This window comes from Engraulis encrasicolus, chromosome 4 (assembly GCF_034702125.1).
Source record: "Engraulis encrasicolus isolate BLACKSEA-1 chromosome 4, IST_EnEncr_1.0, whole genome shotgun sequence".
NCBI classification, from domain to species: Eukaryota; Metazoa; Chordata; class Actinopteri; order Clupeiformes; family Engraulidae; genus Engraulis; species Engraulis encrasicolus.
Genome location: NC_085860.1, coordinates 38,448,347 through 38,471,899, shown reverse-complemented (window position 1 = coordinate 38,471,899; position 23,553 = coordinate 38,448,347). Strand labels below are relative to the sequence as shown.

Sequence of the window (23,553 nt, the reverse complement as noted above, 5' to 3'; positions counted from 1 at the left end):
TATCCCCCAAAAGAATATTTTTTCTCGGTTTTAACACTTAATATGTTGTCTTTTCACTATTCTCCATCTAATGAATAGATTGAATGTTTTGAAAATGATAGCATTTTGATTTTACTCACTGTTTACCAAACGTCCCAACTTCACCGGAGTTGGGGTTTGTACATGGGGGCCTGGTGACTCCCCCCTGTGTACAGTTGTGAGTTATGAGCTTTAGATGTGGGTTGATTTAGTTGTTAATTCACATGCTTACCTGCTCTTTGTGTCTCCCACAGAATCCAGCCACAATAACGAGGATACTCCTCAGTCACTTCAACTGGGACAAAGAGAAGCTGATGGAAAGGCAAGTTTTGTGTGTGTGCGTGTGTGTGTGCGCGTGTGCGTGCGTGTGTGTACGTGTGTGTACGCATGGATGAACAAACAGGGTGCGTTTCTGGAGCAAAACTTTGTGTGCATGTCTAGTAGTTGTACATGGATTGCATCAGTGCATTGCCTCATCTGCTTGTTCCGAGGCCCCTGAGTGGAGCTTGAGATTTCTCCAATCTGTGACGCCCCCATCGCCTCCCCTCCACTCCCCAACAGGTACTTTGATGGGAACCTGGACAAGCTGTTCTCCGAGTGCCATGTCATCAACCCCAGCAAGAAGTCGCGGACGCGCCTGGTCAACACGCGCTCCTCTGGCCTGGACATACCGTGCCAGATCTGCTATCTCAACTACCCCAACTCGGTCAGTGCCCTGCCTGCCTACACAGTCATGGCCTATCTTTGTCTGTCTGTCTGTCTGTCTGTCTGTCTGTCTGTCTGTCTGTCTGTCTGTCTGTCTGTCTGTCTGTCTGTCTGTCTGTCTGTCTGTCTGTCTGTCTGTCTCTCTCTCTCTCTCTCTCTCTCGCGCTCTCTCTCTCTTTCGCTCTCTCTCTCTCTCTCCTCCCAGTAGTTCCCCTGTTGCTGTGGTGGCCTCTTTTCCTTCTAAACCTCTTTGTCCTCCTTTCTCTCCCACTCTCATTTTCTCTTTCTTTGTATCTCTCCTTCGCTCCTTCTCCTTCACCCCATTTCCTTAAATTTTGATTTCTTCCCCATCCTCTTTTTTGTCAGAGAAGCTGGCTAATTTTGTCACTCACTGACATGGTTCTTTACTCCAAATCCATAATTATAATAGTATAATGACACTGTCAATAATGGCAGCATTAAGCTTTTCGTTCTTTTGTTATTTACTTTTCACAGCTCAAGTAGTTGCAGCACATGTTGACGTCTGTAGTGTTGGGTCTTATAGATTAAAATAGCTGTGAGGTGCGATTCGATACTTGCCTCATTAGTGTATATGGCACCTTCTTAAATGGTACTTGAACCTGTTTGGAATGAGCCCACTGTCCCTGGCGTACTCTTTTACTGAGCCACTAGCTCATGTCACTGTTGATGTGCTGTGTGTGACAAAAGTTGCATATTTAAATATGGCACTCCACTGAAAATTGTTTTAGTGTTGGTCTGTGTGTAACACAGTGGCCTCAGGTGAGATTTGTGAAAGTTCTCCAAGAGAATGTTGTTGTCATCAGCGTGTACTACTCTACTTATGTCTGTGGCCATGTGGTGCTGTCATTCAGTTGCCAGAGGTTACAGATCAGTCCCGTGCCCTGTCCAGTGCTGATCCCTGACCTCGCTGGGGTGGGGTCTTGTCAGGCTTTTTAAAGCCCCCACTCGTCCTTGGACCAGCCGCACAGATGCAGCTTAGCCACACACCCTGCCTGTTCTGCTGCCCATCAACTCTCTTTAGACTCAAAGCATTAGACCATCTGACACACACACACACACACACACACACACACACACACACACACACACACACACACACACACACACACACACACACACACACACACACACACACACACACACACACACACACACACACACACACACACACACACACACACACACACACACACACAGGCAAGGCAAGTTTATTTGTATAGCACATTTCATACACAGGTGCAACTCAATGTGCTTCACAACAAACAAATGCAAGAAGAAAAACAAGAAAGAAAGAAAGAAATCAGAATCAAAGAAAAATGAAAACATTAAGATAACACGGTAAAATAAAAAATAAGAATGAATTTAAGATAGGGGAAAGCATCTGAGAACAGCTTCGTCTTGAGTCTAGAGTTAAAGCCATCAATAGTGGGTGCATTTTTTTACGTCATCTGGCACACATACACTGACACGCTCACACTGCGACTCTGTGACTTCCTCACTACCACCACTACTACTACTTCACCTACTAGGCTACAGCCTACAGGCTGCTCAATGGCAAGGTGGGAAATGGGAACAAGACAGAAATTGTGTAGAGAGAGTGAGTTTGTAATTGCATGCGCGTAAGCATAGGCGATGTATGCTATTTGTTGTGTTTCTGTGTTTTGGAGAGGGGCGTGGAGAGATTGATCTCTTGTGCCACTTGGCCCACTTGCTGAAAAATGCAAAAATGTGTGCTAATGTTTTTTTTGTGGTGGTTGTGTGGGGGGGTTGCATGATTAGCATAAACATCAACAACAACGTGTGTGTCTGTGTGTGTGTGTCTGTGTGTTGATATCATCACAAGGCGCTGTCTCGCTGTCTCCTGCTCTTCCTTTTGAAGGGATTGAGAGGTCATGGAAGCTCCTCGTTGATATGCCTGATAGCAGGGTTGGATGCAACAGCCAGATAGGGTTGTTGCGGCTTTGCTGCTGTTGTTGCTGTTGCTGTTGTGTGGCATAGCAGGCTAAGTCAAGGTGCTGCCTCTCCCTCTCTCCCTCTCCCCCTCTCTTGTGCTTCAGTGTCAACCTTGATGTTCTGAAGGGATTGAAGCGTCACCATAAACGTGTGCGTGTGCGTGTGCGTGTGCGTGTGCGTGTGCGTGTGCGTGTGTCATCAGAAGAGGCAAAGCGCTGCCTCGCTCTCTCAGCCTTTGCCTTCTGAAGGGATTGCTGAGTCAACATAAACACATAAACATCTTGTTGATGTGCCAGATAGGGTTGTGGCTTTGTGTGTAAGTGGGTGTTTGGGGTTGGTGGCAAAGAGAATTGAAGATGAAGCAAGTCTCTCTCCCTCTCTCCCTCTCCCTATCTCTCTCTCTCCCTCTGCCTCGGCCTTCTGAAGGGATTGCTAATGAGCCGCCTTCTCCCTTAATCTCGTCACTGGATTACCAAAGTGGCGTACGTACAAAGCAGCGCAGCGCAGAGCAGTGCAGGAAAGGGCTCTGGCCGACTGACTAGATGGCCTAGAGAGATTCATGCATGTTTACACTGGCACCACTTCAAGTACATCTTTCATTTTCCAGTCAAGAAGAAGTGATGTGTGTGACTTATTTGTAGGCCAAGGTTTTTTGTTTTTTTTTGCTGGTTGCGCTAATGTAATCCCTCCTGTCATGTGAAAGGGACGTAGTCATGTCATTGTCAGTCACTGTCAGTGGTTGTATTTCTCTAATCTTGACTGGGGGAATGGATTATAGAGGTTGATGTGTGGCCATTGGAGGTGGTGATGGCGTCTTGATTCTTCTTTGTTGTTGATTTTTTGTTTGTTTGGCGTGTGCATGCGCGTGTCGTGTGTGTGTGTGTGTCTCTGAAAGCAGTTTACTCGTGTTGGCAGGTAGACCTGGACTCGTGTCCAGCGTGTGTGAGAAATAGCCCAATAACCAGTACTTTATACCGGGGACACATGTACACAATTTTGCTTCCAACATAGGAATGAAATGGCAAATTTCACTTCGCTCAGCCAAAGTGGGACGAAGGCAAGCGAACGGGTACGAATTCGGTGAAGTTTAATGTCAAGCAAATGAGGAGTGAATTTTGCCTGTGGTGACCTAATCAAATCAACAACATTTGTTTCAATCGATTTGATTCGCTGCTACGACCTATTGACTCTTGAGCGGTCAGAATGAAACCCTGAACATTTAACATCGCTTTGTCTGCATGTGTCCCCAGTGTTATCGACTGTATTCCCCCACTGTCTTACACTGCCATCAGCCACACACCACTGGGACTAAAGGGTGGTTTATGCCTCGAGATCAGCGTCACTGCATCATGATGCAGTGAGCCGCGCAGTTAACGTAGTGAAGCCCCCCCCATCACGCAGGTACTCCGGGGCACCTCCCCAAAATTGTGTCTCGACGCAGGGAGCGACGGCGTGAAAGGGCGAAAATAGGTCTCTGATTGGTCCTCTCGACCAGCCTGCTCTGTCCTCGAGTCGAGAACAAGCGCTACTTCCTTGTTCTAACCTTCGTCGGTCTACGGACTGTGAGCTCTTCATTAAATAAGTTGCCCGTGCTTTGTTGTTTGATTTATTTACACGAACCGAAGACAACACATGCGCTTGCAAGTTACGACGCTGAAGTTATTTGGACAGTTGAACAGTGGTTCCGAGGTCGAGGAAACATTCCGCTTCGTCCTCGACAAATGAGCTACTTCTTTGTTCCAAACTACTACTGTGGCTGCCAGTGCGATCAAACATGCACGTGATATAAAGATTTAATGTTTCATTTTCATTCTCGTCGAGTCTGTGATGCTAAAAAAACAACCGACACGTCTAGTTTACTCTTTGTATTGAAGGCAGTTTCAGCGTGGAATGACATCGCGCAGACCGTGCTTCAAAACAGGGCATAAACAAGAATTAACTGCATCATGGCTGCGTCAAGCTCACTCTGTGGCACAAGTAGGAAGCATAACTGAGCCTTAAGGGACCAAGTCTGTTAGCTTGCTGGTTTACAGAGGAAGTAACGCCAGGCCTCTACTCCTTCCGCGGGTGTTCCCTGTTCTGTTTCCATGTAGTTTCTGATATGTGCCACTAAAGTTTTGTCTGTGAGTCACTCCGTATAATATATGTCTACGTGATATATGCCTGTGTTCTGCTCATTAACATTGTCTGGAGATTAAGTAGCCGAGATCAGGCCCTAGACTCGCTGGAAGCCCCGGGACTTGTTGTTTTGAAGTGGGACGCATTATTCCCATACCATAGCACCAGTGTCTGTAAGCAAGCATGACTTGCAAGATTACTCCTTGTCATAAACAACAGTCGGTACAGGAGGATAGCTGGCTGTAGGCCTACGCCAGTGGTGAACAGGTTCAATCAGTGACGAGTAGTCTGACCTACTTATGGTGCACATTACAAGATGCAGGTCTACGCCACAATTCAATGTTCTTGTCTTCAAAACGGTAATGTAGATTATGTAGGCCTATGTTTTGCGTATGTTGTTGTGCTTAATCATCAGCTCAACCCCCCACCCCCCCTTAGTGCTCGGAAACAGCTGTGATATTTGGCTGAGATTGTTCATACTTACGTTCTTTTCAAGGCCCTAAATTAACTTTTTTCATCACCAGCCCAAATGGCTAGTAGATGTTAATTGTACTAGCCAAACAAAACACTCACTAATGGGACAAAGTGGCTAGTAGGTTGGTCTTTTCTACCAACTAAACTGAAATTTCACCAGCATTTGGCCAGTTGGCTGGTTTTAATTTTAATTTGTTTTATTTGTAACGTAGTTCAGTGTCGTGCAGCTGTTCTGAAGTATCTTTTAAATAATGCAGCCCTTAACGGTTCCATTAGTCAAATGTGAAAATTGTGGGGAGTTTTAAACACAAACTAAGCTTATAGGCTAATCGGAAGTGTAAAGGGAAATGCCTACCAAACATGTTACTTTTAAAAGTAAGTTACTGTCAACGTTATGAGTCTATCTTGGTGGCGTAAGGAGAAAAATATATGATGGTAACTTGTGCTTGATTGTCAATGCCAACAACATGTCCCTGTCTGTCTGTCAGACATTAAAACACCTTCATGCATCCTCTGCCCGGGTGTTAGTAGGGAAGGTGTACCTGTTTTTACCTGAGAGTTGCATCAGCAGGAGGCCTACTTCAATAAGTCAAAACACACACCACACGGATGATCTGAGGCATACGCAAATGTGCCCACGCTGTGCCCTTCAGCATTACGCACACACACACACACACACACACACACACACACACACACACACACACACGCACACACACACAAAAGAGAGAGTGAGAGTGTGCTTGTGCGTGTGACCTGATTTTTATAAGACAAGCTGCCAAGTTCCACATCCAACCTACCGGAGTGGAATACAGCCAACTCTGCCTTTCCTGATGTGCTAGTGCTGTATTTTGATCAACTACAGTGAATTGTGCTCTGTTCACCTATTATAGTGGTAAATATCTGCATAACAGACAACGTTCTGCCTGTTGCAGTGATAATTTCAGAGCAAATGGGTGTGGTTTGGGTAAGGCTAGCTAGATCACTTTTAGGGATTTAACTCACTACGTATGGGCACAATTACATGTACAGGGCGCCATCCGGTTTCAAAAATGACATTTTCAGTAAAGGGCTAGTTCCATGCGTGCTTATGTTTTATCATCTGGTGCATCGACGAGAAACCGACAAATGATCTTCACTGGAGAGAAGACACCAGAGCAGAACAGATGCGATTCTTTTCTACTTTTGATTAAGTGCACAACAAAGGGACAGAGTCCATGATGAAGATGATGCATCCATCAAAACACAAGTCCCCATGTTGTGCACTTAATTAAGGAAAAGAAGATAATCACATCTGTGCTCCTCTGGTGTCCTCTCTCCAGTTGGGATATTTTCAGTATTCGGTGTAAAACAAGTTTCGGAATATTTAATTTACATGTGTGGAACAGTGCTCTGCCACATTAGGAATGAATAACTTGGGTTAACTTGAATGAGTTTACAGGACCCGTACGCAAGCCGAATACTGCCTCCATTCCTTCCATCTAACTGCGCTCACAGTGCATTGTGTCTGGTGGTAAAAAGTTCCATAAATGGAGTGAATGTTGGGTACTTGCTGAGAAAGGAGGCCCCTCACAATGACTGCTTGTAGAACCCCACTTTCCGCTGTCAAAAACTTGGTGATGGGATGGGAATACATAGCTTTCCCATTTACAAACATTCACGCTGTGAGGAGGGGCAAGATGCTATCAACCTATCAAGCTATCAACCATGTGAGCACGTTTTTTGAGTGAAAGCAGTTTCCAACAATTAGAGGTTGAAGAGCGCGCAGCCAGGGATTGTTTACAATCGGGAAACCCATGTATAGCGATGAGCTTAAACCAATCATATAGGCCTGCTCGGGCTCACTGCTGCTGATGCAAATATCTGTAGCACCAGACCAGAGCAGTGCAGAGCAGGTGTACAGTACCATGATGCATGTTGCTCTGTATTTGACCAGTATGGAGGACAAAGATGGCCCTGATAACAGCACAACAGGTCATAGTCAGTGCATTCAAACTGTGGAGTGTTCCAGCAGCCACATGGTACAGACTGAGTTGTGTTGTGTTGTGGTGTGTTGTGTTAAGGTCCCTTATCTGGTATGCTGGGAAGGGCAACACTGCAGATGGTTATGAATGAAACACCTGTGCCATATTGAAGATACAATTTTACTATTTTCAAATAAAATTTGCATCGATTCGATTGCGTCAACCGGTGTGCGTCAGATTCAATGGGACTGAATACACTTGGAAAACTAGTGAACTGCGTCCTGCTGTAAGCTTAGTATTCTACTGATGGTATAAGACAACACGGGTTTACGGGAAAGGACTAAATTACATCCTGCCCTGTGTCACTTTGTTTTTGAGACCTTAATTTGAACATCATTGAGCAATAATGAATCACCATGTGAATTTTAGGTGATTACTATAGTAATGGCTCTCTTTACCGTGAGGAACTTGGAGACAGTGTTATTTTGACAATAGTGAGACCTCACTACTGTTGCCATTCTGCTCTGGTGCTCTGTAAATTTGCTCTCACCATGTATTGTTTGGACAAGCTTTGTTTCTATTTACATTATGTCCAGGCCTAATTGAGGTACTCACAGTGAGGTAATGAGGAGGTTCAGGGGGCAGCTGCCTGGAGGCCATGTGTATTGCAATACAATAGAATGCAACATGTATTTATATAGCGCAGTATCACAACAATTGAGTTAAATTGTCACAAAGCGCTTTCCAAATTCACATACACATTCCTGCATTCACACACCAGCTCTGGAGGCTGCCGCAGGGCAGCAATTGTCTGGGGTTCATGTGAGAGTGCACACACACACACTTACAAACTACTTTCAGGACACTACTAATAGTCCTGAAAAAAAATTACGCTGGTATATAATTTCATAATTTCTTAACACGTAGCCCACCTAAGACCTAGCCTACTATATCAAAATACTGTGTTGATTTTCATGTACTTACAGTATGATGATTATCTGGCACCTTATCAGTTTTTGCTGTCCATCTGTGTTCAACACTATCTGAGCCGTTTGTAAATATCCAGGAGCAAACAAGAATCCCACTGACCTCTTCAGTGTCCTGCTGCTAAATGAGTATCTTAATACTCAGGTGAGGTTTTAGAATCATCTCCATGGACACGTCATACAGCTCTATAATGACCTCATTCTATGTCACAGACAAGTGACCACACTGGAATCCAGTGGCAGCCTAACAATGCATCCGTCCAAGAGTCTATCACCCTAAGGTGAATCTGGCTTGAGTCCTGTGCTGAGCCTATTCTGCCGTACAAAGGCATAGTGCAGTGACTACATATTTTGTCAAACTTGAGATTAGACTGAAGATGGTCATTACACCTCCTTGATGTGGTGACAAAGCGTCATGGTGCAAACGTGTCCCCTTTCATAGATGTTGCCATGTCATATTTGCATATTTGCTCTGCCTGATGAAGGTCTAAGGACTGAAAGCTTGCAAGTCAAGTAAAGCTTCTTTGCACAAAAATAGACCTGAAGTGTGCGGATATTTGCAGTAACTACAATATCCTACCCAATACCAAGGCTTTGAAGGCATTTATGTCAGTTTCAATGTTGGCGCTTGTGTAACTTGCTCAAGGTCACCTTGGCCATGGCTTAGGGGCCAGCAGGAGAGGCCTATTTATTTACTCACTCACATTTTTTTCTGTAATCAAACCGGCGACCTGTCTGATCCTAAGACCAGCTAAGCCCTAATCGTTAGGCCAAGTTCACCCCTCACCCCAAGGGGCAGCTTTTATTTGCATTCATTGCAAACTGGTGTGTGGTGCAGGGGCTGCCTTGCTAACTGATGTGTTCAATCAGCTGTGTTACTGTGCCTGCCTGGAAATATTCTGTCTGGCTCTTGGTTAACAAATGCATTCTGATCTGGAAACGATAACGAGTTTGGCCATGCTCATCCTCACGTCAGTAACAGCACATGGGTGGGTATCGCGTTGTGGTAAGGTGACATGCGGAACACTCAAATAAGCAAGCTACCAGAATAGTGCTAAGCTTATCAGCCAACCATTACCATACCTGCTGTCAACCTTGAACATTTTTTTTTTAGTAGCAACTTATTGCGCCATGGCGCAACGAACACCTCCAAGTGAGAAAATGTAGTCGACGCTGCGCAGCACCATGGCAAAGCAACAGGGCTGCCGGCGGACCCATCTGAGAGGCTATTTCGCTTTAAATCCTAGTCAGTCACTAGCAAGCCTGATGGAACCTAGGCCCAGTGTGCCGCTCTGGTCTAGCTGATGAAAAGCCGGCGGTGTGTAAACACTGGTGACCTGAGCCAGGGTTACATCTGACAGCTTTGGCAATACAAGGCCACTAACGTAATGTGCAGGGAAGCTGATGGAGAGCAGTGTGGTGCAGTGAGGTGAGACCTGCACCATATTGACTGGTGAGGGAGACAGAGACATACAGAGAGAACAAAGCCGCTGTTGTTTTCTTGGCTGAATTTGCACAGATAAGGCAAACACCCCCTATCTGTTTTTTTCACCCCCGCCGTTCTTAAATGTTTGTGCTCTCTGTGTAAACCTTTGCATCTGAGTATCCATCATTGTTTTTTTCTGCTGTTGATAAGTATAAGCGAGGAGGGTTATTTGAGGTTGGTCTTTGATGTGTAGGATGACAGAGGCGCTCATGAATAAAGATCCAAATACTAAGGATTTAAAATAAATCTAATGTACCTACTTAATGATGATGAAAGTCTTGTTGCAACAACGCCAGAGGTTCACTTGATGAAGAACAGAGCTGCCTCTGAAAAGCAGCCAGACACACAGTCAAGTTCATTATGTATTTTTGCTGGATTTTTATGGGGATTTGGAAAACTATACATTTTTGAAAAGTAGATAGTATAAGCAATCAGAAAAACAATGTTTCCAATTGCACAGGTGGCGGCCATCTTGGATTTTTCAAAATGGCGTCCGAAAAACCTATATTTTGTCATTTCTCAGCTTCTGAATAAGTTAGAACATTGATTTTAACTGCTTAACCAACATTTTCAGGGTCACTGAATCTAATGGTGTTAGTTTTATTGTCAGACATTTTGTTACCACACCAATTTATTTGAACTATTGATTTATAGTATTTATGAGTAGATGGCCCACCATTTAAAACATCCCAGCTTGAATGTGCAAAACTGGTACAGTTTACATGTCCACCATTTTGCTGTACATTTACAGGCTTGCCTGTGCAAATCTCACAGCTACATTGTATCCAGTATACAGGAGCAGCGCCACATAGTGAATGTTTTGAGCAGAGATGTGACCAGGTCACTAATTTGCAAGTCGCAAGTAAGTCTCAAGTCCTTCCAATCAAGTCCGAGTCAAGTCACAAGTTAAGACACATTTGATCAAGTCGAGTCCAAGTCTAAGTCGTGCCAAAGCCAAGTCAAGTCCAAGTCTTATTTTTTCCAAGTCTTTAACAAGTCACCTTGTATTCTATGTGCAATATTGACAATAACTTTTGGTCATTAATTCCTTACCTCTCCACATTGCTTTGCGTGTCCCCCTTCGCCAGTTATGTCCCTTAGGAAAATTTATTTCATGTTTTTTTTTAGCATGGTTCGGCACAGTTTTTGGCTTGACTATGGGTTAAGTATAAAATGAACCATGGTTTTACTCTGAAAACTAACCGTGGTTTTACCACGGTTTACAATTATTCATTAAATGACACCTAGTTGCTTCTTCTTTTATCCAACGCATATATTGGTGACAGTCCTTGGAGTAATGTGTGGTTAGGTGCCTTGCTCAAGGGCACTTCAGTCATGGATGGAGGTGTAGGGAGAGGTAGACCTAAGGGTGGGATTATAGGAGGACTATGTTAAACCATAGACACAAACCATGCTTAAAAAAGCATGAAAGCCATGAATAACCATGGTCCATGGTTAGTCAGGAACTACGGTTTTCATGGTTACCAAAAAAAACATGGATAAGCCATCGTGATACTATGGATGGTTCAGAGTACTTAGAGAGACCATGGTCACTACAGTAAAACCATGGTCGATTTTTGTACAGAGTTTTAAACAAAAATATTAGGCCTACTGGCACTGTTTAAGGGTAAATCATTTTAGGTTTTTTCATGCATTTGCAAATGCAACAAATGTAATGACTTGGAATGCTATTGCAAGTCATTGCAAGCTAAAACTGTCAAGTCAAGTCTCAAGTCAATAGCGTGCAAGTCGAGTCAAGTCACAAGTCATTCGTAATATTGGCAAGTCGAGTCTCAAGTCAAGTCATTTGTAACTCAAGTCACAAGTCACTCCAAGTCACAAGTCACAAGTCCACATCTCTGGTTTTGAGTGTCAACAGGTGTTCAATTTTTTCATTTGGGGGAATCCTTCAGCATGCATGCATTTTCTGTATGATAATACTGGAAACTGACTGCAAGACAGAGTGACAAATCAATTGGTGTTATTAATATTATTAATGCACATACGAGCATGTCATTAACTGGTGTTGGTGAGTGTGCTTTAGTGTAACAGTGAGGGTTCTGTTTGCTGTTTGTTCTGGTTATATTCATGGGTGAAGAACATCGAGGTAAACAAGAGACATGTCAAGCCCATGAGCTCATTAACTGGAAGCTGTGTATTCTATGCCAGTCTGATGATACCAAGACGGTGGTTCTGGTCCAGAATCCAAGATTAGACACTAATGGACATGTACGAGAAGTAGTTCAAGAGAGGGTCAGTCTGAGTGATTGGGACCATGTTAAATCCAAAGACGACTGCAGAACTGCACAGCTGAGACACCAGGGACACAGAAAGCAGTCTAGTATCTCTCCTGTCACTCAGGTGCAACCAACAAGGTTCAAATACAGCATGCAAGCAACCAACATGCACATCATTTCTACAGGACGATGCACAGCCAAGAAGCGTGGCAAGAAGAGAGGATGAACAGAAATGGATGACCCAGGCCCCTCAACATCTAATTCTTCTCCACTCCACTCGTCAAGAAACAAAGCTCCATCTGCCAAAAGGCCGATGGTGAACTACTTTATCTGGTCAGAACTGCAAATGCCGGAAAATCTCCAAAGGCTGCTTTGGAACAGTCCCAGAATCTCACACTCAAAACAAGACTGAACACCCGCATCTCAGCAGATGATGCACATGCAATTGATGTATGATTGTGGGACAAAACATGTGTCATGTACGGCGAGACTCAGGCCTGACAGAAATACAACTCTCAAAGAAGCCTTGACGTTAACATGTCTGCTTGAGCTGATCAACCGTATTGATGTGGAAACACAAAACAAAGCATGGACATCATTGAAAAAAATGTATGTCAACATGCTTGATTCAGAAGCCTTGGAGAATCATGAACTTGCATTCAGTAGAAAGTGGCCGAAAGAGAGACACACCCTTGCTAGTCTGTACAATTCAGCTGGGACATCATTGTTGTTGCTGGATACTTGTATGGCATCTGTTCCCTGGCCTGTCTTGGTGAAGGTTGCAATGTTTGTCCTTGTCACCTGTGCTGCTTTGTAAATTGTTTTCATGTTATCATATTCATCAGTTGTCATTGCAGCATGAACCATGTCTTCTTCACATGCTTCTGGATAGTAGGGACTTTTGACTTCTTTAGGTCATTTAGAACAGACAGATTTCAGTTATGGCAAGACTGTGAGGATTCTCTTTTTCAGCCACTTTCTACTGAATGCAATCTTTGTGATATTGGACAGCAATTGAATGTGCATCATCTGCTGAGATGCTGGTGGTCATTCTTGTTTTCAGGGTGGGATTCTGGGACTTTACAGCAGCCTTTAGAGTTTTACTGCCATTCGCAGTTTTGACCTGATAAAGCAGTTCACTATCGTCCTTTTGGTAGAAGAAGCATGGTTTCTTATCGAGTGGACTCGTACGAAATCTTGTGGATAGTGGAGAAGAATCAGATGCTGAGGTGCCTGGGTCAGTCATTTTTCAGTCATTTTTTGAGACTTGGTCTGACCAAGTCCATAACAATTAACATTTCCCAAACGGCTGATCTGCCTCCTTAGGTTTGCTACTGGTTGACTGTTGTCCGACCAAGTGAGTGGAGTTCCCGATTTTTTTGAGATCAGAAACAATATTTACATTTCTCTTGGCCTGCCTAGAAGCAGTGCAGAAGGTGCTGCATCACTGGGAGGTTGTAGTGCAGTTCTGCAGTCGTCTTTTGATTTTAACATAGCCCCCATCACTCAGACTGGCCCCCTCTTGACCTACTTCCAGTACATGTCCATCGGCGTCTAATCTTGGATTCTGGACCAGAACCACCTTTTGGCATCGTCAGACTGGCATAAAACACACAGCTTCCAGTTAATGAGCTCATAATGCTTGATAATGCCTCTTGTTCACCTCGATGCTCTTCACCCATGATTATAACCAGAACAAACAGCAAACAGAACCCTCACCGTTACACTCCACCACCATCACCAACACCAGTTAATGACAGTATGTGCATTAACAATATTAATAACACCAATTTATTACTTGATTTGTAACTGTGTCTTGCAGTCAGATTCCAGGATCATCATACAGAAAATACATGCATGCTGAAGGAAGGCAAAGGGCAAAAATTTAACGCCTGTTGACATTCAATATATTCACTACATGGCACTGCTCCTGTTTACTGGATACAATGTAGCTGGTATGAGCTTTGCACAAGCAAGCCTGGATATATACAGCACAATGCTGGACACGTAAACTGTTTTGCACATTCTAGCTGGGATGTTTTGTATGGTGGGCTTGACAGACATGCATCTACTTGTAGATACTATACAGTAAATCACCAGTTCAAATAAATTAGCATGGTAACAAACTGTCTGAGAACATTAAAACTACCACCAGTAGATTCAGTGACCCTGAAAATGTAGGTTTAGCAGTTTGAATCAATGTTTTAGCTCATTCAGAAGCTGAGATATTGCAAAATTATGGTTTTTCGGAAGCCATTTTGAAAAATCCAAGATGGCCGCCATGCAGACATTTGTGCAAATGGAAACATGGTTTTTCTGATTGCTTATACAATATACTTTTCAAAAATGTATAGTTTTCCAAATCCACATAAAAATCCAGCGAAAGGTTCAGATCAAAACGTAATGAACCTGACACACAGTTGGAGAAGCTGCCCCTCTTTCTTGCTTGCTTTTTCTTTCTTTCCTGGTCTTTCCTTTCTGGTTTGCCCCCTCCCCTCTCTCTGGTGTGGTTTTCTCTTTCATTCCTCATTAATGCCAGGTATTTTACATTCACTGCCAAGCCAAAAAGGCTTAGCCCTGAGGTGACTCATACCACCAAATTAGTTTTTTGTCAGTTCAGTGATATCCAAAACTGCTTGTCATTGCTCATTTTCTCTCTCTTTCTGTTTTTTTTCTTCCCCACAGTACTTCACAGGCCTGGAGTGCGGTCACAAGTTCTGCATGCAGTGTTGGGGCGACTACTTGACGACCAAAATCATCGAAGAGGGCATGGGACAGGTACTTCTAAGTTTGTTTCTTTTTGCAAAGAGTACGAAACCTTAACTATTAACATAGTAACTGCACACTACTTTCACTTCTAACAGGGCTAAAGGCCACTTCTAAATTCACTTTGCCGCTGAATCCGCTCTGCCAAAGTTTGAAGGAACAGAGTGCGTCTCTGCAGTTCTTTATCCTTTCCAACCTGTAGGGCTGCCAATAGAGGGAGAAGCTACTAGCATAGCTGCTGCTTCCCGGGCAACATTAATGCCACCATTAATTTCCCATAAACCCTTCGATCCTGCCCTCCATAGAGCCCTCGGATGCTGTTAAAGCACAGGCCTGCATTGTTCATGTGCACCGAGGCCTGAGCACGCCTCACTGGGCCATATTTATGCACTCAGGTCCCTCTGTGCACCTCCATATTGGCTACTCAAATACAGGAGTAAGTGGAGCAGTGGGCTATGTCCCGTCTCGAGGTGTGCGTGTGCATGTGCGTGTGCGTTCACTCACAGTTTTGGAGTCCACCAGGTCTCAGATGGGCCGTCATATCCTGATTTGTGGATAGAAAGCAGTGCCTGTTCATGGCTGGTTACATTCCACAGCTTTTATTTGCCCCATCAACTCAAGGTGAACCCAACACACTTGTTAGTCACAGCTCCCAGTTCAGCCATAGGGCTGTAAATGGAGCTGCCGTTTCAGTCTCCGGTTGGTCTCAGGTCAGCTGTTTAAATAATGAGGTAAAGAGTAGCTGAGTCCTCCTGGATCGAACGGCCATTTAAACGCCACTGAGGTTTCACAGTTCCGAATTCAGTCCTTTGTGTGTGTGAGAGAGGGTGTGAGTGTCAGGGCACACACATGTTTTCAGAATTTGGTGGGGGGTTGGGGGAGGGTCTATATAGTTTGCGGGGATCGCTTGCAGTGAAGTGTAGTAATACTGTAGAATAGCTGCATTGATACTGTAGTGCAATGTAGAGTTGTTTCATAACGGAACTTTACCACACTGATAAACTAAATGCAAAGCACTCGCCTCGCTTATCTGGCAATAAACAGAGAGAAAAAAAACTGGCACTCTCACCTACATATGTACCGTACGACTCTTGCTGAAGGAGCGAGGCAGGGTGCGCACTCTTGTGTTGGCCCATAAAGGCTTCACAAGCTTTCATTCACACTTCACAGTCAAGTTGCTACTTGTTCTAAACTCCTCATTTTTGGAAGAAAAGAGGTTCTAAACACACATCTAACTGAAGTTTTGTTTTCCTCTCTCTCTCTCTCTCACTCTCCCCCTCCTTCTCTCTCTCACTCTCCCCCTCCCTCTCTCTCTCTCTCTCTCTCTCTCTCTCTCTCTCTCCTTTTTCTTAGACGATTTCCTGTCCGGCACATAGCTGTGATATCCTCGTGGATGACAGCACAGTCATGTAAGTTGTGTGTGCGCGTGCGCAACTTGAACCGCCACCCTTCCTCTGGTGTCCTTTTAGCCCAAAAATCCCCCCACAGTTAACAGCAATGTAAGGCAACACGTGTGTGTGTGTGTGTGTGTGTGTGTGTGTGTGTGTGTGTGTGTGTGTGTGTGTGTGTGTGTGTGTGTGTGTGTGTGTGTGTGTGTGTGTGTGTGTGTGTGTGTGTGTGTGTGTGTGTGTGTGTGTGGTTTGTGTGTGTGTGTGTGTGTGTGTGTGTGTGTGATTGTGTGATTGTGTGTGTGTGTGTGTGTGTGTGTGTGTGAGTGTGTGTGTGTGTGTGAGTGTGTGTGTGTGTGTGTGTGTGTGTGTGTGTGTGTGTGTGTGTGTGGCAGCAGGTACAGCTCCAGGCCTTTTTATTAGAATACCATGAAAAAGTTGATTTATTTCCATAATTCCATCAATAATGTTAAACTGTCATGGATTGTAGATTCATGGCCCAGTTTTTTAACTATTCCAATCATTATTTTTTTTCTTTTTATATACGTTGGCCTTCCAGCTAAAAAAAAAACATGAATTGGGGAATTCGCATTATTAGAATATTGTTATAAAATCACAATTTTCTTCATCAAAATTCGGGGCACACTAAATCAGTTGAAATTTGGTACTTTCTACATAACATGCAATGGTCAATACTTGGTTAGGACATTCTCTGTCTTCATAATGGCCATGATGCGTTTAACATTGAAGTCAATGGCAAAAACGGTGCATGGGAGTTATGGAAGCCCAGATATCCTTGATGCTTTGCTGTCAGCTGTTCTTGTTTGTTGACCTGGTGCCCCACACTTCCCTCTTCAATATACCCGAAGATTTCCATGCCACGTTTTGGTTTTAACTCACCAGTTTAATTCTAACTCAACAGAAATTAAACCCCATTCATTTTCAATGGGGTTTCATTTCTGGTTATTTAGAATTAAACTGGTGAGTTAGCGCCAAAACGTGGCATGGAAATCTACAGGGTATATTGAAGAGTGAAGTGTGGGGTACCAGGTCAACAAACAAGAACAGCTGACAGCAAAGCATCAAGGATATCTGGGCTTCCATAACTCTCATGCACTGTTTTTGCCATTGACTTCAATGTTAAACGCATCATGGCCATTATGAAGACAGAGAATGTCCTAACCAAGTATTGACCATTGCATGTTATGTAGAAAGTACCAAATTTCAACTGATTTAATGTGACCCGAATTTTGATGAAGAAAAATGTGATTTTATAACAATATTCTAATAATGCGAATTCCCCAATTCATGGGTTTTTTGAGCTGGAAGGCCAACGTATATAAAAAGAAAAAAAATAATGATTGGAATAGTTAAAAAACTGGGCCATGAATCTACAATCCATGACAGTTTAACATTATTGATGGAAGTATGGAAATAAATCAACTTTTTCATGGTATTCTAATAAAAAGGCCTGGAGCTGTAGATGTTTGCTAACTTGCCAGATGGCGTCTGGTTGGAGGAGGAAGGGACTGTGTCAGTTGGTCACTTCAACCAACAGACCCCTGTGTGGCACAAGGAGGTTTTAGTAGAGTTAGAGCAGTGATTCTCAAAGTGTGGTCCGGGGACACAGCTCAGGTGGTCCGTACGGGGATTTCTAATTTTCCAAGACAAGCTAGCAGTAGGCTATATTTGTAACATTATTACAAAGATAAGCATAGCTGTAGCCGTATTTTCATCAAAATAACCACATAATACATGTGAGTAAAAATAAGTGATCTGCATTGAAATTAGCAGTGTCAAATTATCACCCGTCAACTGTCAATTCGGTTGACAGGACGGTCCCTGAAAATTTTTTGGGGGAAAAAGTGGTCCTCGGCCTGAAAAAGTTTGAGAATCACTGAGTTAGACAAATTATGAGTATCAGGAAATGTTGGGAGCCAGGGACTGAAGGGGAAACTCCAGAGTAGTATGAAGCGTTATTGAGTGACTCAGGGACCAGGGATGAGTGTGGAGAATCAGACTCCTGTGGGTGTCACTGCAAGTAAATGTGCCTTATCTTGTCAGATGGTGTCTAGCAGAACAGGAGGATCCAGTTTGAGTTGACTAATACAAGTCTTGGCATTAAACAAGCAAGTGTGCATGTATCATGCATAATATGCTTCCCATTTGTGTGTGATGATACAAGAGAGGAAGACTGTGGAGATATGACAAATGTGACCCTCTGTACCATTGCCATGGGAGTCCAAAGGCTAGTGTAACGGAGGCCAGCTAGCAGAGTTTGACGTGGGACGTTAGTAAACCTCCCTCCCGAAGCCTCAATACAGTGCGGTAGCGTTGGGCTTGTAACCAGTATTTAATAAAGGCTTTTTAACTTCAGTAAGGAGTGCCTCAAATAGTGTTTTTTATCTTTTCATGGTAGCTTTGGGCTATTGGACCGGCCCTTTAGCTCAGCGCGCTCGTACTGTGACTACTGTTGACAAGGTGCCAGGTTCGCACCCCGAGGGGGACGAACTGTGCAGGAACACCTCCATCACACTAGGCTAGATGGGGATAAGGTAATCTGTGTGGAGAAGCAGCATCATTGACTGGTGGCTGGGTAGCTAGCTGAGTTTGTGGCTAGCTGAAAGACTTGGGGCTAATTCCATTATCCAAACTCCTGTCCGGTCATCCCTTGTGCTTGTGGGCTTGTGATGATGTCGCAAGAAGTCATTGATTCAAAGATCACTTTTTAATTTGCATTGGGATGATGATGTTTTTGTTAGCAGACTAGCTAGCAGACAGTTTCAGACCCATATGCTAACATCTTTTACTGTGGTACCCCATATCCACAGTGTACGTTTGGCTGTTGGCAACGGTTGCTAGCATTGATGCAGTTTTTGCCCTCACTGTGCATTTTAAAGAAGAACTAGGTAGTAATTGTCTTAACCTACATCATCCTGAGCCAGACTGAGCAGTAAATTACTTAAACAACTTAAAGTAACACACACACACACGAACCTCTGCTGACCCACACATGGTTAGTTGCACAGTTACTATGGTGTGGTGGACTCTGTCCCTTGGCTAAATGGTCCTGTTGTGCTGTATTGGGGTCTACTACTGTTGATGCCTGGCAGAGCTACTGTACATGCAGCGGTGCAGTCAGTCTGCCTCTGCATAGGGCTGTAGTGTAGTGTAGTGTAGTGTAGTGTAGTGTAGTGTAGTGTAGTGTAGTGTAACCTCAGTCTGCCTCTGCATAGTGCTGTAGTAGTGTAGCGCCACTCTGCCTCTGCATAGGGCTGTAGTAGTGTAGTGTAGTGTAGTGTAGTGTAGTGTAGTGTAGTGTAGTGTAGTGTAGTGTAACCTCAGTCTGCCTCTGCATAGTGTAGTGTAGTGTAGTGTAACCTCACTCTGCCTCTGCATTGTAGTGTAGTGTAGTGTAGTGTAGTGTAACCTCAGTCTGCCTCTGCATAGTAGTGTAGTGTAGTGTAGTGTAGTGTAACCCCACTCTGCCTCTGCATAGTGCTGTAGTAGTGTAGTGTAGTGTAACCTCAGTCTGCCTCTGCATAGTGCTGTAGTAGTGTAGTGTAGTGTAGTGTAGTGTAGTGTAGTGTAGTGTAACCTCAGTCTGCCTCTGCATAGTGCTGTAGTAGTGTAGTGTATTAGGAGACGGTCCATTATGATAGAATTAAAAGAATCTTAGGTGTAGTGTAGTGTAGCCTCAGTCTGCTTCTGCATAGGGCTGTTACAGTAGTATTGTAGCCTACCAGTTGCAGTGCTGTGTGTTTGTCCTCGCAGCAGAGCAGAGAAGAGGTCTGATGAGTTAGTGCAGGAGGGAGCAGACGAGGCAAGTGTGTACTGCGCATTTGGTTGTTGCCCTGACACCGCTTTCGCCTAATGTTTTTAAGTCTAGTGTCAAACACTAGCAGTTTGTTACACTGTAACAGTGAGTGCCTTGGACAGTGTGTAGTGTGCATTTGGTTAAGACACACTGTACCTACTGCTAGCCTGATTATCATCGACTTTCAAATCTCTTAGAGACTTTGTCTGACCAAGAGCATAACAATTAACATTTCCCAAACGGCATGGTTGACCCTCCTCCCTTGGTTTGCTAGGGGTTGTTTGCCTCCTGACAAAGTGGGAGGAGTTCCCGAATTTTCTGGAGCTCAGAAATTATATTTGTATTGCTCCTGGCCTGACTAGAAGCAATGCTGAAGTTGTTGCATCACTAGGAGGGCGGGCCTGGCTACCTGCTGTGCTGCAGCTATGCTGCATTACCACAGGCCTGGTTCTGCTGTGTTGTCGTCAGAGACCACCACATCCCAGCGGTGTCATATCCAGCTAACCTGCAGTGCCTCAGACATTTGGCTCTCTACAGCTTCTAGGGTTCTTATGCTGGCCTGGGGTGAGTTTCTCAAAAGGGAAGTGGTTAGCCTGTTAGCAACTTCGGTAGTTGCCAATGGGAAAATGCATTGAAAGCAACGAAGTAGCTAATGTAGTAAGCAACTTTGGTTTCGAGAAATTCACCCCTGTTTTTGCCGTGGCATTTTGAAATAAGGTTTGCAGTGTACCCTTTTAAATTATGTATGGTGTTATGTATTCATTGCCTTGTATGCATTCATTGTGAATGGGGCACCTGAGGATTGGGAGGGCCTGAAATATTTGCCCGTTTATGTTCTGCCATTAGTGTTTGTGTCTGTGTGTGGGGAGAGAGAGTGTGTGAGTGTGTGGGGAGAGAGAGTGTGTGAGTGTGTGGGGAGAGAGAGTGTGTGAGTGTGTGGGGAGAGAGAGTGTTTGAGTGTGTGACCATCTCTGAGTCGTATATCTCTACTGTTGCTGCTGCTGCATTGAGCGAGTGAAACTCTGTGTCCACTGTGTCCACACAGAGTTAGTGAGTGAATGATGTGGATCACTCTCTCTTTCTTTGTAATCCTAATTTCCCTATCATTGTTCCTTTGCAGGAGGTTGATCACGGACTCCAAAGTCAAGTTGAAGTACCAGCATTTAATTACCAATAGTTTTGTTGAGGTAAGATCACTGTTACCCTCTAAACGTCACCATTTGTCATGTTTATGATAACCTTTCTAATAAGACTATAACCTTACTGCTTTGAGGATGGTCTTAGTGTTGTTTTTTATATTTGATGTGACATGGCAGATGAACCCAAGCCAATAGAAGCAAAGTCGGAGACTGGAGCTGACAGTGAATCACACGGTCTTGAATTTCACTGTTTAATGTCCTAACATGGTCTAAAGTGCAATTAAAGTTAAAAAAAAAGAAAAAAAAAAGCCATTAAAGTGGTAGTTCGCTATTTTAGACATTAAGCCCTGTTTGTGTGACTTCTGGGGTGAAGTAGAGATGTTCTCATCACAATTTTGACATTTGGTGCTGAACGGAGCATTTGGGACTGCAAGACTGCAGCCCCCCCACCTTTACATTGACTCCAATGAAGCACTCAAGCAATCGATTATAAAATGGCATTAAACTTTTGTTTGAGAAGACATGGAACTCACCGTGTGGTCAGTGGTAGACAGCGATAAATTGACCCGAAAATTGCAGCGAAATATGCCTTCTAACTGTTGTTTAGCATTTGGCGGACCTATTTTTCCCCAGACGCCGTTGAATAGCAGTAGACATCCAGCCAGTAGGTAGCGATAGTGTGTTGTTTATGTAGACATCAAGGAGCGAGGTAGAACGGCTATCTTTGAGCGGGACTGGCTACAAAAACTACAGCTTGCATACAAACCATAGATGGTAACGTAAACAAACGCACCCCCATTTCCGGTCGTGCGGAGTAATACTAGTCAAACCAATACAATCAATGAAGACGGACAATAATGAATATATCTTCTCTGGAAGCGTATTTCGCGGTGATTTTCGAGCCAACGTATCGCTGCCCACCTCTGACCACTCGGTGAGTTTCATATCTCTGCAAACGAAAGTTTAATGCCATTTTATGATCGATTGCTTGAGTGCTTCATTGGAGTCAATGTAAAGGTGGGGGGGCTGCAGTCTTGAATACCCAAATGCTCCGTTCAGCACCAAATGTCAAAATTGTGATGAGAAAATCTCTACTTCACCCCAGAAGTCACACAAACAAGGCTTAATGTCTAAAATAGCGAACTACCACTTTAAGTTCCCTCATATGGTTGTCATTACTTCTGACTCATCCGGACAGTCAGACTATCTAGGGTTAGAGTAGTGTTTCTCAACGGGGGGTCTACAGGGGACCTACCATGTCTCTCGCCGACTCATTTCCTGTACCACTCCTCACTATTCAATCCTAATAGTAAATGTATGTGAAAAAGCGCCCCAAAACATAAAAAGGATGTTTAACTAATCTTAATCCATTTCTGGCTTGTAAATGGTTGAAAAGATTAGCACAGTAAAGTTATCAGATTCTTTCAAAGTTAATGTCCCGCCCTCTCTTCTCCCCCTCTGCCCCCCTCCACTCTCTCCTCTTCCATCCTTCTTCTTCTCTGCTCGCAGTGTAATCGACTATTAAAGTGGTGCCCTGCGCCAGACTGCCACCATGTGGTCAAAGTCCAGTACCCCGATGCCAAACCGGTCAGGTGCAAGTGTGGTCGGCAATTCTGGTAAGCGCACACACACACACACACACACACAGAGTACAAATACCTTAGTTTTGCGCAGAACTATCTGATGCCACTGCGTCTGCCGCTCTTCCGGGCCTGTACTGCTGCTGACACCTACTCTTGAGATGCCACTGAAGGGAGGGCAGGTTGCCACGACACGACACGACACGGCACAGCACAGCTTGGCACCAGCATGGCTTGTGTTGCCATAGCTGCCTGCTGCTGCTGCTGTTGCTTAGTAAACCCTTGAAGGATGGCAGCCATGTTCAACTCCCTCTGATGACTCACTGGCCAGTGTTCAAGCCTTGCCAGGACATGAAACGCCCAGTGATTGGATACTCTTTGGTGAACTCTGCAAAGTATCCAATCACTGGGCGTTTCACATCCTGGCAAGGCTAGAACACTGGGCATTGAGAAAGAGCCGCTCTCTCGCCTCAACTCCCCTGTTTGCTTGCCTACTGGCACTCAAACTACCTACTCTGCTGTCTTGCTTTGTCTCTCGTTCTGTCTCTTCCTTTCTCCCCCTTTCCCTCACTCTCTCTTTGTTTTTGTCTCTGCAGTCTATTTCCCTCTCTGCCCCCTTTGCTCTTTTTGTTGTCTGTGCTTCTTTTCTTGTCGTTAGCCCTCGTTTGTGCTTTCTCTCCCTTCCTCCTTACTCTCTCTCTCTCTCTCTCTCTCTCTCTCTCTCTCTCTCTCTCTCTCTCTCTCTCTCTCAGCTGGTTGTGAGTCACTGTGTAGTAATCCCAGTGAGGGGGGGGTGCAGTGGAGCTGGCTAACGGCTAAACAGCTTACCTGTACCTCAGTCTCTTCCACTCCACACTCAGGCACACATGGATTACCGTCGTCCCCTTACCTGCCTGTGCCA

At 44.3% G+C, this 23,553-nt stretch overlaps 2 protein-coding genes across 3 annotated transcripts in view; one reads left to right on the top strand and one right to left on the bottom strand.

The window, feature by feature from the left end:
* hexa (hexosaminidase A (alpha polypeptide)) overlaps positions 1–8,326 on the bottom strand; it is a 31,096-nt gene extending 22,770 nt beyond the window's left edge. Inside the window, exon 1 of the mRNA XM_063197383.1 lies at positions 8,238–8,326. The gene's annotated coding sequence lies outside the window, so the exon portion shown is untranslated. The remainder of the gene's footprint in view (positions 1–8,237) is intronic.
* arih1 (ariadne ubiquitin-conjugating enzyme E2 binding protein homolog 1 (Drosophila)) overlaps positions 1–23,553 on the top strand; it is a 40,965-nt gene that overhangs the window by 6,039 nt on the left and 11,373 nt on the right. For both annotated transcript variants that reach the window (XM_063197385.1, XM_063197384.1), the window contains exons 2-7: positions 273–340; positions 580–724; positions 14,648–14,740; positions 16,082–16,137; positions 21,054–21,120; positions 22,582–22,688. In XM_063197385.1, coding sequence (XP_063053455.1) covers positions 273–340; positions 580–724; positions 14,648–14,740; positions 16,082–16,137; positions 21,054–21,120; positions 22,582–22,688 — 536 coding nt within the window. The remainder of the gene's footprint in view (positions 1–272; positions 341–579; positions 725–14,647; positions 14,741–16,081; positions 16,138–21,053; positions 21,121–22,581; positions 22,689–23,553) is intronic.